Genomic DNA, 18,062 nt, shown 5'->3' on the forward strand with positions numbered 1-18,062 from the left:
CACCACGCTCCAGGAAAATTCAGGGTACTGATTTTTCTAAAACGCAAATCTTTATGTAGTGTGGGAGAAAATATTGTTACAAGGATAAAAGTGGAAAACCCTGCAAGGTTCAGCTTGAGTTTTAAAAACTTAAACAGTTCAGGTTCCTGCTAGCTAAAGGATAATGATAGACCAATATCCTCAGATTCTAAGAGTATGCATATGCTCGCATATTTAACACTGTCATGTGTGAACATCACATCATGTACTGAACTTGCTCGACATCCTACTGTAGAACATCATGGTATCTAGCACATGGCAGCTGTTGGTAGCTTTGTTGGAAATTGATCCTCTCTTCCTCTCTTCCCGGTAGCCCGCGCTCTGAGCTGCTCTCCTGGGTTCCACGCGGTCCTCTGCGTGACAGTGTCCCCGTCGTCCTGGTCCGGGAGGCGGCTTGTAGGGCGGCCGCCTCTGCTGGGCTTCTGTGCCCCGGAAGCTCCGCGCTGCCCTGGGTGCCAATGGGGAGAGCACACAGCGAGCCTGCGCGGCCAGCGGGGGACGCCAAGCCTACTCGGTGACCGCGGTCCCTGAAGTTCGGGGACCGACGCCTCGTGGGTGGACTCCAGGCCGGCCTGGCCGGGCCCCAGGAGATGCCGGGTCCCGTCTGTGGAGGAGCCCAGTTCAGACACGCGGCTACGGGAGTGTGGACACCGGCGAGCCCGGAGCTGGGCGCAGGAGGATGCAGTGGCGCACGGGGACCAGCGGGGTGGGGGCGGGGTGGGGGGGTGGCAGGGAGCGCTGCAGTGTCCGGACCACTCCCTGGCTGTGCTACACCGGGGACTGGCGGAGGTCCGCACCGTGCCGCAGAGCCCCGAGCAGCGGGGACGATGGGGCGCTCCGGCCCTGGGCGCCCTGATGACAGTGCCCCTCGCCTTGTCCAGTGTGGCCTGGCGCGCCGTCCTCTGCCTGTGGTCATGTCCTGGCCCCGCTCCCGGGGACCGCCTGCTGAGCTCGCCCTCGGAAACCGCAGGCTCCTGGGCCCGGTGGCTGAGAGCAGGGCTTGGGGATAGGGCAGGGCTAGGCACCTCTGAAGGGAGGGAAGTCGCTGGGCTGGGGTCCTCTGCATGTCCAAATTGGCGCGTGGAGAGCGCATGTGCCAGGGAGCTGGTGCGTGTAGACACCCTGGAGACCTGGTGCCCCGGGCACCCTGCTGAAGAATCCTGTGCCGGGGACCCACACAGGGGACCCTGTCGGCCACAAATCTGTGCTCTTTTCAGTGAGTGTCAGGGAATGTGTCTCAGTGACAACAAAGTGCTAAAACCGGGTGAGGTTTGGGGTCCGGTGAGCCTGGATCGGCCCAAAGCAGCACACACATGCGCCTCAGTGGGGTCAGGGAGGCCAAGGCAGTCCATAGGAATAGACAAGGGGCCCCAGCAGTACTACTTCTGATATCAACATTGGAGGAGGGCCACCCCGGAAATTACTGCTGTCATGGTCCTTCTTTATCCTGTCCATCCATGTGCCCCTGCTCATTGTCCAAGGCCTGGAATTTTGAAAAGAACAAATAAAACAGTGTAAACTTCCCACTAGCTTGTAAGGGTGGAGAACCTCCTACCAAGGCCAGGCATGCATTTATACTGGACTTTCAGGGCTTGGACAGAAAGGGGGGGCTTGAGTCCAGCATGCATTTGGCTCAGTGATGTAAATATTCTGGTGACCCCAACACCCTGGGAAGGGGCCAGAAAATGGACCAAGCCCTGTGCCAGGAAGTCAAGTGCGTAGGGAAAGACTCCTGTATTTCTTTCCTTCCTTCCTTCCTTCCTCCCTCCCTTCTTTCTTTCTTTCCTTCCTGCCACTGTGGTTGTCCTGTGCATGGCACTGAGAGGTCTGTCCACATCCTGAAGCCACAGTGGCTTCTGAAATCAGGACAAGTCCTTTTCAAAAAGAGAGGACTAAGTTTTTATTTTCTTTTTTGTGGCTCATTAAAGAGATTGTTCTCTTGATTTCCTTTGTGCATTGCCTGTGTGACTTTGTATGTTGGTTTGTGTCCTGTAACTTCACTGCATTTGTTTTAACAGCTTTTGATCCTGTCTAAAGAGTGACAACTCTTCTGCATTTTTCTATCTGGATGGCTTTTATTTCTTTTCCTTGCTTCATTGCTCTGCCTCCCATTTCTAGCACCATGTTGAGAAGCAGCATTGAGGGTGACTATCTTTGTCTTGTTTCCCACCTTAAAGGTTTTCAGCTTTTCACCACTGAGCATGACTTACATTCCTATACTCGATTTGCTTAGAACATCTATCAAAAAAAGATCCATAATGTTAGCATGCATTCCTTCTGCATCAGGTGAGGTGACCATTTAGGTGTTTGCCCCTTTATTCTGTTATTGTGTGGCACCACATTTCCTGACTTGAATGTGTCCAGACATCATGGTATCACAGGGATAAACTCCACATGATCATGTAAATGGTCCTGGCAATATACTGCCAAGCTTAGCTTGCTAGAATTGTGTTTAGAATTTCTGTATATAGGTTTATAACAGATGCTGGCTTATAATTTTCCTGTACACCCTTGTCTGGCTTAGGTACCAGGGTACAGTGTGCCTCTAAAGTAAATTTGGAAATATTTTCTTCTGTCCAATTTTGAAACAGTGGGAGAAGGGTTTGACCTAGCATACACAATTAACATTTATGCCTTTTCCCTGGTGTTATCCTGTGGCAGTGGAAGCTTGGGCTGTGTTCTTTGAGGATTTAACTGATCTGCAGTGCTGATACATCATGAATATGGGAACAATGCAAAGAGAGGATGACACTATAGCGCTAGAAGGCTGGAGGCTGGATTCTAAAACCCATGCAAGAGAGCGAAGAAGAGAGAGACAGACAGACACCACATGTGGTCCAGTAAATCTCCTGAAGGAAAAGAGCAGGAAGTTCACACACCTGGCCTCAATGCAGGGTGTATAATGGCCGCAAGCTGTAAAGATATTTCATGACTGTGGTATAGATGGATGGACAGATAGACTCTCAAATTTAATAGCAGAAAATGAAATACTTTCATAAGCAGTGATCTCCGTTGACCTATAGTGACCTATAGACTAAATGGCCTAAAGTGAAAAAAATCATAAAAAGAGGAAAACACAATGTATACCTTATCTATATTAATTTGAATAAAAACTCTGAGAAACAAGAGAAGTGCAGAGTAGTTAAAGATATGTGAAAAAGAAAAAGGCATTGGAAGGGCAAATCAAATTGGTGACAATGGGGCTTGAGGAACAGTGGTGAGATGCCCCACCCTGATCCCAGGCTGGTCAGAGTGGAGCTGGACATGACAGCCAGTTCTGTCAGGAGCTCACAGCTCAGACTTCACTGAGTGCCGAGCCTGTCTGGCCCTAACAGTGTGGGCCTTCAGGGGTTCCTGAGACTTAGGACGAAGTCTTCCTGCCCCTGAGTGTGCTGCTGTCCCACTGGGCTCAGGGGTCCAGAAGGCAGGACAGGTTGTAGCTGTGGGACAGAGAGGAATCTGTGAGTCCACTGGGAGCCCCACCTGGAGTCTCCCTCCCAGTGCCCGCCCAGCAGCCCGAGTCCCACTGCCTCTGCAGCCGCCTTGCAGCAGGGTCTGTGGCTGACACTGGAGCCGTGGCCACAGGCTCTCCGCAGCGGGCAGCCAGGGAGAGCCTCCCCAACCCTGGGCTTTCACACGAGTCCTGCCTGGCCTCACCTCTCGTTCTCACTGAGCCACTCCCTCGAGTGGAACCAGACCTCAACATTTTCCTCACATTGAAAATTATATTTCCTCGCTGCCACCTGGAACAGCTGCATCTTCTGAAGAATTTTGGCTTCCTGGGGCAAGAGGAACAGACGGCTTCTGAGAGGGCTGGCACTGGACATGAGGTGAGGGCCATGAGCAAGGAAGGAAGAGTTCAGGGCTGGTCTGCAGGGCTTTCCCTTAATTGTCCCCTCATCCTCTCAATCCCACCCGAGCCCTAAGCTGTTCTCGGATGTGGGCCGAAACTGCCCCATGTCCAGGTAGTTGTACACGTGTCCAGTCTCCTGTGCACACACTCCATCGCGATGGTTTTCATCTTTCTGTGTGTACAAAACCCTCCTAATAAGGCGCAATGCAGAGGGTGAAGCCAAGGAGCGTCCAGCCCAGGAGGTTTCTGAGTTCTGCCTTCCCACCCTCCTGGAGGTGCAGGACACAGCTGCTTACCTTCTGTATTTTCTCCAAGTTGACAAGATTGCCCTGCAAGGCAGATAGCAAAAGCGCATGAGAAAGCCTGAGCCATGCATAGCCCACCCCAGCCTTGGTCCTGTTGGAATCGTGGCAGGGTCCCCTGGGACCAGGAGTGGATGGAGAAGGACAAGGACCCCGGGCAGGTTTGAGCTCTGCAGAGGAAGCACAGGGGAGCTGTGGCTGAGGGACGTAAATCCAAATGGCAGTCGGTGTCAGGGAAACTGAGGCCTCAGAGAGGAAGGGAGCACTGGCCATGGAGGTGCTTCCTGGCCTTGGGGCCCCACCTTCTCTCTCCTCCCTTGGACAGCACCTGAAGGAGAGACTGAGTCCAGCTCAGTCAAGGGCCGCTGCAGCTTTGCAGCCAGGCAGCTCCACGGCTTCAGGATTTGGAAAAAAGGTACTTGGGGTCATTGTGGAGGGTGCTTCACCCCTAGGCAGGATGGACTTGGAGCCTCCAGCACCCAGGGCCAGGTGTGAGGATCTCCCTCGTAACAGCAGGTTGCTGAGTGCCAGGACCTGAGGGTTCAACACAGGGGCCTTCCCTTCCAAGCCCCAGGATCCTGTTCCCAAAGCTGCTGCCCGAGGGTCACTCACATCCAGGTAATCCTTCATTGCCATGTCCGGCATCACCAGGTCAGTGAGGAACATGCCCAGGAAGGGGATGGAACCCTGTGCCGTCGGGTGGAGAGGATGAGCACCCAGCCCCGCTCCCACTTAGAGCGTGGAAGTCCCCCTGAACCTGCACACACCCGTCTCCTGCCCCTCTGGGACTCCGAACTAAGTCCTTCCAATTCTCTCCCTCCCATCTCCCTGCCGGGCTTCCTGTGACACGGAACACCCCGAGTTACCTCCCTGGTGCTGGTTTCCTTATTTCCTACTGAGGACTGGAACTAGCACCTTTGCACCATGCTACATCCCCAGCCTTTTTTATTGTTCACTCAGGGACAGGGACCTGCTGAGGCATGAAGTTGCCTAAACTGGGCGCGAGCTTGTGAGATCCTTGTGCCTCCGCCTCCCAGAGTGCTGTGGTTGCAGGCATGTGCCACCCTGCCTAGCTTCCATGGGGATGACTGGTGTGGGTCACATGATGCTGTGCCCATCTCCAGCTGTAGCCCGTATGTGCTATGTGCAGCCCTTCCGGGGTCTTGCCTTGGCCTCTCTGATGGAGGCATCTCCAGCACAGCAGGGAAAGGCTGGAGGAGGAAGGCACCCTGCTCTCTGGGTGTGGAATGTTCTGGAAGGAAGGGAGGCTCTCCTGTCCTCTGACTCCTGGGACCTTCCCTACCCCTGGACACTCACCTTCTTCTGCTGCTGCTGCCTCATCTGGGCTCTCTGGGGCTTGTTCTCCAGGGTGAGCTTCTTGGAGAGCCCCTCCTGCCAGGTTAGACAGGGATGTTGAGACTTTTCTGCCCTTATAAAACTGTCTCCCTGAGCTGAGACCCCGCACAGCTGGCTCCTGTCAGCTGGTGCAGCTCTGTTACTACTTGACTATGCTTGGCCATTCACTCCCAGCTCCCATGCTGCCTTGGTTTGTCACCCTGGGTGTGTGGCCTGGAAACCCTGAGCACGCTTCCCCATCTCAACATGCACCTGCCTCACAGCACCTCCTGAGGGCTCCATGTTACATAATTGCTGAAATCCTCACCACTCTGAGGAGCATCCAGGAGAAAGCACCTCAACTTTTGCTCCTTGCCACACTGCTACCTGCACAAAGACTTTCCCAGAGCAGTATAAGGGAAGCTAGCTCCTCTCGCCCACTGGAAGTAAAAGCTCAGCTCCTTTCACCCCACATCCCAGCACCAGCCCTGCCCACTGTCCCCTCCTCTGAGCTCCTGATGAGTGTCTGGAGACCCTGCCATGCCCATGCACAATGGAATAGAGCAGCAGGTCTCAGACAGCATGTTTGAGAAGCTCCTGCCTGTCCCGTACCCCCGCAGTCTCTGCCCCAGGGCTAGATGGGAGGCCACACCCAACCTCACCTCCTCCTATGAATCCCCCAAGGGAGTTCTTTTGACAGAGCCTCTGCTCAGCCACGGAGAATGTGGCCTCCCAAGTTGTCAACTCTGAGTGACAAGGACATACTTCCTTGGGAAATGGGCTCTGAAATCAGATCAGTTAGGATCTACTATTAAATACATGCATCCTCAAGATAGTTCTAACATCCGTCAGGAGACAGTGTTGCTGCCAACTGGACACTGAAGTAGGAATCTGAAGACCCATCAGTGTGATCAAAGGAGCAGAGGGGAGTGACATCATACCCATGAATCAGTCCCAAGTGTACCCACTGGCACAGGAGCTGAGCTTCCCCTTGACCACCTGTCCCAGTGGGATTTCTCCATTATAGTCAGGGTGTCCCCTTCTGTCAGAGGTTTAGTGAAGATGGAAGAGGAACAGGTCCTGATTTTCTAAAATATTTTGGGCCAAGTTGCTGGAGTAAGGAAGCCTTACCACCTCCAGCTAACTGCATGGGGGAAGCCACTTTCCAGCAGGAGGGACCAGCATGGCAGCCAGAGACCTGCTGATTCTGCCAGCTCATCCACCCTCCCTGGAGAGCCCAGCAACATCCCTTAAGCCTCATGTGCCCCCAGGCCTTCAGTTTAAAAAAGGACAGATACAGCCAGTACCCTGATTCCAGAAGATACAACTGGAATTTCTCAAGCTTCAAATGAGAAAAACAATCCCATCTGGCACAGAACCTTTTCCAATTTCACCCCTTTCTCTCTGTTTCAAACACCTTCACCCCAGATCTGAGCCTCAAAATTGCCTTCATGAGCAGATTCCTTCTCTCTGTGTGTCCTTGGCACACAATATATTGAAATTTTTGAAGCTTTTCCTGGTTGAGAGAGGAAACAGTGAGGAGGAATTGCAGAATAATAGGAGGTATGTGAGTTCAAATTTGTTTTATTTGAGAACCCAGAGGACACAACCTGCCTGAGTGAGTGATTCTAGCTGGGTTCATCTAAAATGTATGAGAGCCCCAGGACTGGGATGGGACCTTTCCTTTGACCCTCTGGGTCCCCTCCCCATTTCCACTGATCATCTGTTTGGTCAGGTTTGGCAGTTATGGTTTCAGCTGGGCAAACAGTTCTGTTGCTGTCCAGTGCTCACTTGAAAGACCCTTGTGTACAACTGTGCCTGGCAGTTAAGTAACTCTTATAGCTTGTGTCTATTTGTCCCCTCAGAGTCCCGTGTGGGGGCAAGTCATGCTTCTGAGAGGTGGCTGGATCCAGAGGGTGTGATGCTGGGATCAATGGCGTGTGCTTACTAAATGAGTCCATTCATTGGTTTGGCATAATTCAGGGTGTACATAAGGGCAAGGCCCACCCTGGCTGTAGGCGTGACCCACCTGAATGGTGTGCATCCTGGACGGAATGTAAGGGACTGGAAGAGGGCTGCTGTTGTTGCTTGCTGCTGGCTGCATCCTCACTATTTTGCTGTTTTGCTTCCTTAGGCCTGCCTTACTCAGCCATCAACTGCTTCTCCTCTCCAACGTTCCTCTGCCATTCTCCCTTCCTTGGAACCAGACAACTTTAGACTGACTGCAAACTGTGAGGAAATTAAATCTTTCCTCCTTTAACTTTGGATGTGGGTTATTTTGTCTCAGCAAAGAGAAAAAAAACTAAGACAGTAACCTGAATCAGAAACCCAGGGAAGTGAGTGCAGGGAGCCTTAGGAATCCTGCCTACAAGGTGATGGTTCCCCTCTGTGTCCCTGGCTTCCCAACCCCTCCCAGGGTCATGTAGGAGGCAGAGTCAGATCTATTACAATAGATGGGCCCTTGTGTTCCTCAGTGTCACTATGGAGAAAGCCAGGCCTGCCTGGATACCTCTCCCCAGGTGCTACTCAGCCGATGGACCGGTGTGCTCTGCAGAGCAGAGATGATGGCATGCAGTGAGGAGAAGTTCCTGAGCCTTAGGCACTCCTAGGGAGAGAAGGGAGGAAACCATTGCATTTAGGGTGGGGCAGCTGGAGATCAGCCTGGTCCAGTTTCAGCTACCTCAGCTGCCTTTCCTCTCCTGGGTGAGATGATGTCCAGGGAGCCATGGGAGGGACTAACTGGGCAAAAATGACAGCACTCTCAGGGAGGAAGAGTTTTTATTTTATTTTATTTTTTTTAGTTCTTTTATTGGTACATTTTAGGTATACAATTCATTTACATTTACCATTGGGTGCTTGTACCTGTACATGATGCATCTTGGTTCTTATTTATTCCCCCATTCCCTGTCCGCCCTTCACCCCCTCCACCCTTCCCTATTTATGTAGACTTTGTTTCCTTTTTTTTTCTTTTCTCATAGTTTTTCCTTTCCCTCTTTTCCTTTCCCCTTCCCCTCCCTTCACTCCTTCGTCTTTGGACCTTTCTTCCTATTTCAAATTGTCAATTATTCATTTTAATCATTTTAACCCTTGTTTACACAATCGGTTTCTCACACTAGAGAAACTATTTGGTATTTACACACGTGTGTCCTATTTATTTCACTTAAGAGGATGGCCTCTCTATGTATCGACTTAGCTATAAATATCTCTAGTTTCTCATTCTTTATGGCTGAGTAGTACTCCATTTTATAAAAAAACCCACATCTTCTTTATCCAGTTCCCAGTTGATGGGCATTTGGGCTGCTTCCAAGCTTTAGCTATTACAAACTGTGCTGCTATGAACATGGGGTCACATATATCACTGTGGTATGATTCTTTTAATTCTTTTGGGAAGATTCCCAGCAGGGGAATAGCTGGGTCAAATGGAACTTCCAGTCCTAGTTCTTTGAGGTATCTCCACACTGATTTCCACAGTGGTTGCACCAGTCTGCACTCCCACCAACAATGGAGAAGGGTTCCTTTCTCTCCACAACCCCACCAGCATTTGATATTGGATTTCTTGATAGCAGCCAGTTCTTTGTGGTGTGAGGTGGAATTGCAGTGTTGTTTTCATCTGCATCTCTCAAATGACGAGTGATATTGAACATTTGTTCATATATTTGTTTGCTGCTTTTAGTTGTCTGAGAAATGTCTGTTCATTTCAGATGCCCATTTTTGAATTGGGGCTTTGAATTTGGGGGTCTGATTGTTTTCAATTCTTTATATATTCTAGATAGCAGTCCTTTGTCTGAGGTACAGCTGCTAAAATTTTTTTCCCATATTGTAGGATGTCTGTTAGCTCTATTGGTGGTTTCTTTCACAGTGTAGAAGCTTTTTAATAAGATGAGATCCCAGTTGTGGATTCTTTCTGCTAGTTCCTGTGCTCCTGAGGTTTTGTTCATGAAGTCTTTTCCTATGCCAATGTCTTCCAGAGTTTTACCTAACTTATCTTCCAGCAAGTTTAGTGTTTCCAACTTAATATTTAGATCTTTAATCCAATTTGATCTTAGTTTAGTGCATGGTGATAGGTATGGGTCTAGTTTGAATCTTTGGCAGGTGGAAATCCAGTTGTTCCAACACCATTTATTAAATAGGCTAACTTTCAGGGATGAGGATTTTAGTGAAACTCAAAGAAGCTCAGATCACATGACAGCACCCACCACACCACATGACCTAGGAGTCGAGGTCAGAGTCCCCATGACAAGGAGGCACTAGGGATCATGGAACATCTTAGAAAAGAGCCTACAGTCCCAAGAGCTGACGGAGGAAAAGAGGCAGATTGTAGATGTCCAGAGGAAATTGCCAGCACCCTCTTACCACTTAGCTTGGCCACCCAGATCTAGTGCTCCACCACCCTGGCCTTGCCTCCAGCCCTCGTGCTGGGACCCCCAAAGCAGGAGGTGATCGTGCAGTTGGCCACATGATTAAAATATGTGATAGTGGCCCGAATGGTGGGCACCAGATGTTCTTTGCCCTTTTTGTTTCTCTGGGTCCAGATGGAGCCCAGGCAGTCCCAGGACACCACATTCTTGAACAGCTCCTGTGGAGGAAGACAGCATCACACGGGCAGAACCCAACCCAGATGGTCGATGGCTTCAGCCATCCACAGGCAGGTGGCCGTGGCCTGAGCTGGACATCAGGAAGCTGCAGATATGGACAGAGACTTCTGCAAATAGCCGGTTTTCCTCCACTGCCCACTAGTGATGTCCAACTTATGACCTAGGACCTAGCACTGACGTGAAAATCAGTGGCATTTTCCCCGTGCCCATCCTCCCAAACCTCCAGCATGAGCAGGCAACTCAGTCCCGCTCATTCTGAGGTATTGTCTTCTTTCCAACCTCACCTGCCCTCTGCTCCTTTGCCCAGGTCAGTGGCACATTTCCTGGGACAGCTATGACTGGGGGCTCTGTGCGGGTGTCTGCTATAGAACCCATGAATCTCAAATGCCTACAAAGTGATAAGGCTGGCCAGGTCTCCTGGGAAGATCCCAAGGTGACACATGCTCCTGCCTGCACTTCAGTGCACACCCTCCTCTGCTAGTTGGTCTGACTCCCCGCCCTGTTTCCCAATTGTCCAATTGCCATTGACATCACAGTCACTGTGTGAAGCAGGCATGTGAGTGCCCTGTCTCTACTCTCGACCTCCGCCCAAGGACAGGAGTGGCTTGGGGCTGAGAGACAAGTATAGGTGATGCAGTTGGTAGAAGAAGGAACTTTGATCTGGTAAACTGGGAATGTCAGGACTGAGGAGATCAGTGTGAGAAGGATGGCTGGCTGGCCCTCACCTCACCCCACCCCACAGAGCTCAGCTGCTCACCACATCCATCAAGGTCAGCTGCTCTGCCAGCAGCTTGGGAGAGAAGGCTAAGAGCACCTTCTGCAAGGACCTGTCCTCGTCAGCAGCAGCAGAGAGGCAGGAGTGCTGTGGAGCTGGCTTCTGCTTCTCTCCTGTCTCCAGAGGAGGCTCTTTCTCTGGTGCTGGCTCTGGCTGCAGAGCAGGCCCATGGTGTTCTGGACATGGAGCCGGAGCTAGGAGGAGGAAAGCTCAGCAGTGTCAGTCACTTTCCAGTTCCCTGCGGAGCATAGAAAAGACATCCTGGCCATTTGGGGGATTCCAATGCCCAACCAAAAGCCATGAAAGCCTTCTGGACTGCTGTGGCCCTCACCATCTGTTTCAGCCTTGTGGGGATCTAGATATTCCACCTGAGCAAGGGGAAGGCACAAGGGAGGCTCCATGTCTGCTCCAGGTGAGTTCACTTGCAAGCCGGCCCTTTTGATCTTGATTTGGGGAATGTCCGGTGGATGGTGCCATTCGGACCAGGTTTCCAAAATGGGAGAGGTGGTGCTGGGGAGAGATGAGTGAGCAGCAGAGTCAGAGGCCCGGGCTTTTCTTCCACCCTGCCTCTCTGAGACAGCATTGTGTCTTGTGTGGTCCTCCGTCCCTCGGTGTAGAGGAAAGCTGACCCCACCCCAAGCCCTCTCTGACTGTCCTAGCCTTGGCTGACTTTGTCCCACTAGGCTAATGCTAACATGGGTTTCTACTTCACACTGATGATCCTTTCTGAGCGAGGCAGGCACAAAACTCCGTGCACCTGAGCGCTCGGGGCTGGGCTCCAAAGTAGTCCAAAACACTCCGTACCCTAACAGGCCACAATGTTTGCTGTACTTCCAGCCATGAAGTGGGGGCTGTGGGGGTTGGGGTGGTGGGACAGTGCTCTGACACCTCATGGCCTGCCCCTGTCCAAGCAGGCCCCTTACATACCCTGAGCGTGAGGGGAAGCACTGCCCATGAGAGGTCACGGCTGGCGCTGACGGCCAGGATGGGCACTGGGCTGCTTCTCTCACATGTGGGTTCCTCCTGAACAGTAGCTGGACACATCTGCGACCAGAGCCAAGCCAAGGTCGGAAAAGGCTCGGATTGGGGTCCTTGCTGTGGCTAGAACTTCGGAAAGTGGGAAAATGGTCAAAGCTCATCCTCCCCTCTCCACTGTCTCCCTCCAAGAGGTCAGGATGGGAGACAGGTTCAGAAGTGTGCCCAGCTTCATTGGGTTCTAATACCAAGGAAGTGAAGTTGCATCCTCAAAGTTCCACTACATTTAGGGTGAGGAAGTGGCTTAGGACGAAAGAGCAAGGTGCAGTTTGGGTTACGGTTTTTGTTGGGATTTGGTTGAGGTTTAGGAATACATTTAGGGTTCTATCATGGCTGAGGGTGGGAGATTCAGTGTTAGAAATTAGGCCTGCAGTTTACATTGCTGTTCATTTTTATTGTGCAGTTCACAATCATTTGAGGAGTGGCTAAGTGTACATAACAGAGCTTGAAGGGCCGGGGCTTTAGCTCAGTGGCACCATTCCTGCCTCACCAGCACAAGGTCGAGTTCAATCCCCGGTACCAAAAGAAAGAAAAACCAAAAAAACAACTCATAGTATGGCTTATAGATATTACAAGTTTTAGATTTATATACAATTAGGGTGGTGTCAGGTAAAAGGGCTGAAGACCAAGACCAGACCAGGCCACAGCAAGCCTTTATTAGGGGAATAGATCTTCGGGGCTGTCTCTGAACAAAGGAGAGACAAAAGCAATATGGCCGGGGCAGGGAGAGTCTTTTACAGAGACTGGGGTGGGGTTTGTAGGGGCTGAGATGGGGTTGAGTGAGGGAGTGACTAGGGAATGGAGGAGTCAGTGATGTCACTAGGTTGTAGGAGGTGAGCGAGTATTCGGTTACTTTCTAGGCGGGAACAGGGGCATGCTGGGAAGAAGGGTTTATTCTTTGGTGGGAGCAACCATCTTGGCATGGCATCACACAGGGGATGGGGCAAGGCACCATAGGAAGAGGGCAGCTATGATACATAATAGCTGCTGAGGTGGTGGGAGACCTATCATTCCAGGCTTTTGTTGTATGATAGTTGGGCGAAGGTCTCTTCTTCTGGAGCTGCTTCCTGCTGACCAGGGGTGAAGATTGGGGCTAGACCTGGATCTCATGAGGCTGGTGGCAAGCAGGGACCTCTTCCTTTTGCTGTACTGGCTGGTACCCTGCCATGATGAACTCTGTGACTGTCTGGCTGGTGAATGCCCTCAATCGTTCCTGCAAGAAATTTTGAAAACAGCAAACCAGGCACAGTCCAAAACAGAGAATTAAACAGATAATATTGAGGGGTCCCAAGAGTAGTAATAGCCAGGCAAGCCATGAGCTCCAGGAACCAAACGTACCCCACCATTGATTAGTACCTTGGGGGGCATATCTGTCTGGCCCATTGAGTTTTAATTTTTTTCATTTGACATGGAATTTTTTATTTATTATTTACATAGGTTTTACAGAGACAGCTGGATGTTTAGGGGCTCATTTGTTGTAGAAGTAAGAGACTGTTATGGAAGAGATCATAGCTCCTGATCTAAGGGCCCCTGTGTCATGTCCTTGCTCTTAGAGAATGAGTGGAAAAGTGATAAACACAATTTATATAATCTTTATAATCCTTTTTTTGGAATATAAAAGGTGTATGTAACTGAGCAAATGTCTTTTGGACGCCAACCTACTGATGAGTGTAGTGTTACTATGAACCTGACTTCTCCTTTAAACTCAAGGCCAGGACAGTTTTATTCCTGTATCTCTCAGTTTTTGGAAGCCTCCTAGATATATTTAAAAATAAAGAGAACTGATAACCTCCACAAGGACCCTGGCCAACTTGAGGCTATCAAGTGTAACATAAAAGGCTTGATCTTTTTAGACATGGGTAGGTGTCCAGAAAATATGAGCACAATGAGAAGAGGCATCATAAACAGAGAACAAGGATGTACATTATTTTAAAAGGAATAAATCTTGTAGCTGCTTGGTATAGAACTTATCCTGACTGTAGCTGACAAGCAGGTGATTTTTTCCCAATACTCTTACTTTATGGTTTTTTGTTATTTTCTTTTGATCACCACACAATTGTTAATTAGTTATCACAGAATCAGAAAAACACTTATCTAAAAGGAGAGATCTGGAGATCAGTGGTTTCTAGGATTGGGTACCTGTAAAGAACTTCTTTTAATTGTTTTGAAAAGAATCTGTACACACCTGTAGCTAATTAATGATTTTTGCTTCTATTTAGTACCCAAAGTTTTGTCTTTTTGAAATGGCTGTGTCATGAGTGAACCAAACGATTTTAATGGGTGGGCTGTGTCTTCATTTTTCTGAAGTCTAGCTTTATTATTATGTCATTGTTTTGTACCTCTTTTGGTTATTTTTTCTGCTGGGTGTTTAAGACCAAGTTAAAGTGAGACCTATGTCAATCAATATGAACCTCTTGTTATCTATTAAGGTCAGTCAAGTCTCCCCAGGCCATTACTTTAGAACCATGCATAGTGCCTCTCTGCTCCTCTGTCCGTGTCAGCCGTCTGGATGGGTCATGGCCTTGCTTGACCAAGTTGCTTTCAGTGAAATCATTGGAGATATTTTTCTTGGTGACCCTCCTTTGGCACACAGTATATTGTCCTCTGGTGTCCAGCAATCTCCCAGTTTAGGAGGTTGAGTGACTTACCAAAGATGTAGGACCCTGTAGAGAAGGTTCCCTCATGTCCTGGAACTTTGTTGACCTTGAGAGGCCAGGGCCAAAATATTGGCTGTCCTCATAGCCCAGTTACCTTTTAGTTCTGGTCTCCAAACTTTAGTTGTTGAACATCCAGAAGAGAAGGTCAATAGCGTTAGCATCGTAACAAGAATAATGAACTTAACTATTATAGTTTTACCGGAATAGCAAGCATTTTGGAATTTAAAATATAGAGCACTGTTACTGTTATCAGTCATGGTTGTTTTTTAGTAGTTGAATTCCTGTAGAATATTAACAGAAAAAAGAGCCACAAATAATATTTTAACATGACAATTATGATGACTTTACCTTTGTAACACATGTAAATGTCCATCTTGATATAAAATAGCCATTGTTAAACTTACTCATTTTTTAAAAACACCAAAAGTTTTTATCTAAATTATTATCTTTAAAAACCAAACAAATAAATAAATAATCTTTTGATAGGATACCATCTAAAGAAAATAGCCCATATATGTATCTGTTATCATAAATAGCTAGAGTGTATGAAAAGGCAAATACCTGAACCAAAAAGAGGCTATTATCATAAACAAATATTAGAAAACCTGTACAGTCAGAAAGTACAAATACATTTAGTACACTAGAAAAAATAAAACCTTGTTATTGTTGTTTTTTACAGGGTATTTAGTCCTTTGAAAATGACCAGTGCAAGCACACCAAAATAACATATTTAGAATTTATCCCTTTGATGACAATTGATATAAACAGTATAATAATATATTTAAATGACATTTATTCCTGTAAGTCTTTTATAAGGCTATGAAAGCTATCGGGTCAGTCTGTGGTAAGATGAAAACTGTTGAGGTCCCCCTAGTGAACAAAGACTGGAAAATATTTCCATGCGGCCGCTCCTTTGTTCACCAAGGGGAGCATGCCTTGAACTTAATAACCTTTATCTATAAACAAAACAGCTGTACGATTGGACAAAAAACAAAGATATAAGACAATTTCTAAAACTAGGGTGCACTCAAATATATTTAGCCCAAAGGAATTATAATCTCTTTATAATTTTAGGTGTATAATTATAAATAAGACTATTTAAAACTTTTTGTAAGTCAATTAACAGAGATCTCTTGTAGAATTAAAATCAGAAGGAATGAAACCTCTATTCCTGTAAACCTTTTATAACAAACTTGAAACCAACAAGTAAACATATATATTTCCTTTATAAATCACTTCCACACACCTTCTTTATGTACCTAGGCCTTTTGGTCTTGTCTTGCTGACAAGACAAACATATAAAATCGTTTATATCAAAGCTGGGTGCAATTCTGAAGCTGTCTCCTGATCATCAGTGTGAAGTGGAAACCCAGGTTAGCATTAGCCTAGTGGAACAAAGTCAGCCAAGGCTAGGACAGTCAGAGAGGGCTTGGGGTGGGGTCAGCTTTCCTCTACACCGAGGGACGGAGGACCACACAAGACACAATGCTGTCTCAGAGAGGCAGGGTGGAAGAAAAGCCCGGGCCTCTGACTCTGCTGCTCACTCATCTCTCCCCAGCACCACCTCTCCCATTTTGGAAACCTGGTCCGAATGGCACCATCCACCGGACATTCCCCAAATCAAGATCAAAAGGGCCGGCTTGCAAGTGAACTCACCTGGAGCAGACATGGAGCCTCCCTTGTGCCTTCCCCTTGCTCAGGTGGAATATCTAGATCCCCACAAGGCTGAAACAGATGGTGAGGGCCACAGCAGTCCAGAAGGCTTTCATGGCTTTTGGTTGGGCATTGGAATCCCCCAAATGGCCAGGATGTCTTTTCTATGCTCCGCAGGGAACTGGAAAGTGACTGACACTGCTGAGCTTTCCTCCTCCTAGCTCCGGCTCCATGTCCAGAACACCATGGGCCTGCTCTGCAGCCAGAGCCAGCACCAGAGAAAGAGCCTCCTCTGGAGACAGGAGAGAAGCAGAAGCCAGCTCCACAGCACTCCTGCCTCTCTGCTGCTGCTGACGAGGACAGGTCCTTGCAGAAGGTGCTCTTAGCCTTCTCTCCCAAGCTGCTGGCAGAGCAGCTGACCTTGATGGATGTGGTGAGCAGCTGAGCTCTGTGGGGTGGGGTGAGGTGAGGGCCAGCCAGCCATCCTTCTCACACTGATCTCCTCAGTCCTGACATTCCCAGTTTACCAGATCAAAGTTCCTTCTTCTACCAACTGCATCACCTATACTTGTCTCTCAGCCCCAAGCCACTCCTGTCCTTGGGCGGAGGTCGAGAGTAGAGACAGGGCACTCACATGCCTGCTTCACACAGTGACTGTGATGTCAATGGCAATTGGACAATTGGGAAACAGGGCGGGGAGTCAGACCAACTAGCAGAGGAGGGTGTGCACTGAAGTGCAGGCAGGAGCATGTGTCACCTTGGGATCTTCCCAGGAGACCTGGCCAGCCTTATCACTTTGTAGGCATTTGAGATTCATGGGTTCTATAGCAGACACCCGCACAGAGCCCCCAGTCATAGCTGTCCCAGGAAATGTGCCACTGACCTGGGCAAAGGAGCAGAGGGCAGGTGAGGTTGGAAAGAAGACAATACCTCAGAATGAGCGGGACTGAGTTGCCTGCTCATGCTGGAGGTTTGGGAGGATGGGCACGGGGAAAATGCCACTGATTTTCACGTCAGTGCTAGGTCCTAGGTCATAAGTTGGACATCACTAGTGGGCAGTGGAGGAAAACCGGCTATTTGCAGAAGTCTCTGTCCATATCTGCAGCTTCCTGATGTCCAGCTCAGGCCACGGCCACCTGCCTGTGGATGGCTGAAGCCATCGACCATCTGGGTTGGGTTCTGCCCGTGTGATGCTGTCTTCCTCCACAGGAGCTGTTCAAGAATGTGGTGTCCTGGGACTGCCTGGGCTCCATCTGGACCCAGAGAAACAAAAAGGGCAAAGAACATCTGGTGCCCACCATTCGGGCCACTATCACATATTTTAATCATGTGGCCAACTGCACGATCACCTCCTGCTTTGGGGGTCCCAGCACGAGGGCTGGAGGCAAGGCCAGGGTGGTGGAGCACTAGATCTGGGTGGCCAAGCTAAGTGGTAAGAGGGTGCTGGCAATTTCCTCTGGACATCTACAATCTGCCTCTTTTCCTCCGTCAGCTCTTGGGACTGTAGGCTCTTTTCTAAGATGTTCCATGATCCCTAGTGCCTCCTTGTCATGGGGACTCTGACCTCGACTCCTAGGTCATGTGGTGTGGTGGGTGCTGTCATGTGATCTGAGCTTCTTTGAGTTTCACTAAAATCCTCATCCCTGAAAGTTAGCCTATTTAATAATTGGTGCTGGAACAACTGGATTTCCACCTGCCAAAGATTCAAACTAGACCCATACCTATCACCATGCACTAAACTAGCCCCAGCTCCGGGCTTGCCGGTGTCCACACTCGCGTGGCCTCGAGGCAGAAAGGGGCTCCTCTGCATGGGGGACG

General features: G+C 49.2%; 1 protein-coding gene and 1 long non-coding RNA gene across 2 annotated transcripts in view; one reads left to right on the forward strand and one right to left on the reverse strand.

Moving 5' to 3' along the window:
* LOC110349144 (adenylate kinase 9-like) overlaps positions 1-740 on the forward strand; it is a 47,232-nt gene extending 46,492 nt beyond the window's left edge. The window contains exon 6 of the mRNA XM_087192789.1: positions 353-740. Coding sequence (XP_087048915.1) covers positions 353-557 — 205 coding nt within the window. The 3' untranslated portion in view covers positions 558-740. The remainder of the gene's footprint in view (positions 1-352) is intronic.
* An 11,567-nt stretch (positions 741-12,307) lies between these two features.
* LOC147823631 (uncharacterized) lies at positions 12,308-17,504 on the reverse strand. The gene is made up of 2 exons (XR_015443629.1): positions 16,248-17,504; positions 12,308-14,872 (listed from the first exon to the last, which is right to left on the reverse strand). It is a non-coding gene; the product is annotated as an uncharacterized LOC147823631 (long non-coding RNA).
* Positions 17,505-18,062: the final 558 nt, after the last annotated feature.

The sequence above is a fragment of the Heterocephalus glaber genome, unplaced genomic scaffold, assembly GCF_053883595.1.
Source record: "Heterocephalus glaber isolate CG9 unplaced genomic scaffold, H.glaber_assembly_v1.0 deba00001572, whole genome shotgun sequence".
NCBI lineage: Eukaryota > Metazoa > Chordata > Mammalia > Rodentia > Bathyergidae > Heterocephalus > Heterocephalus glaber.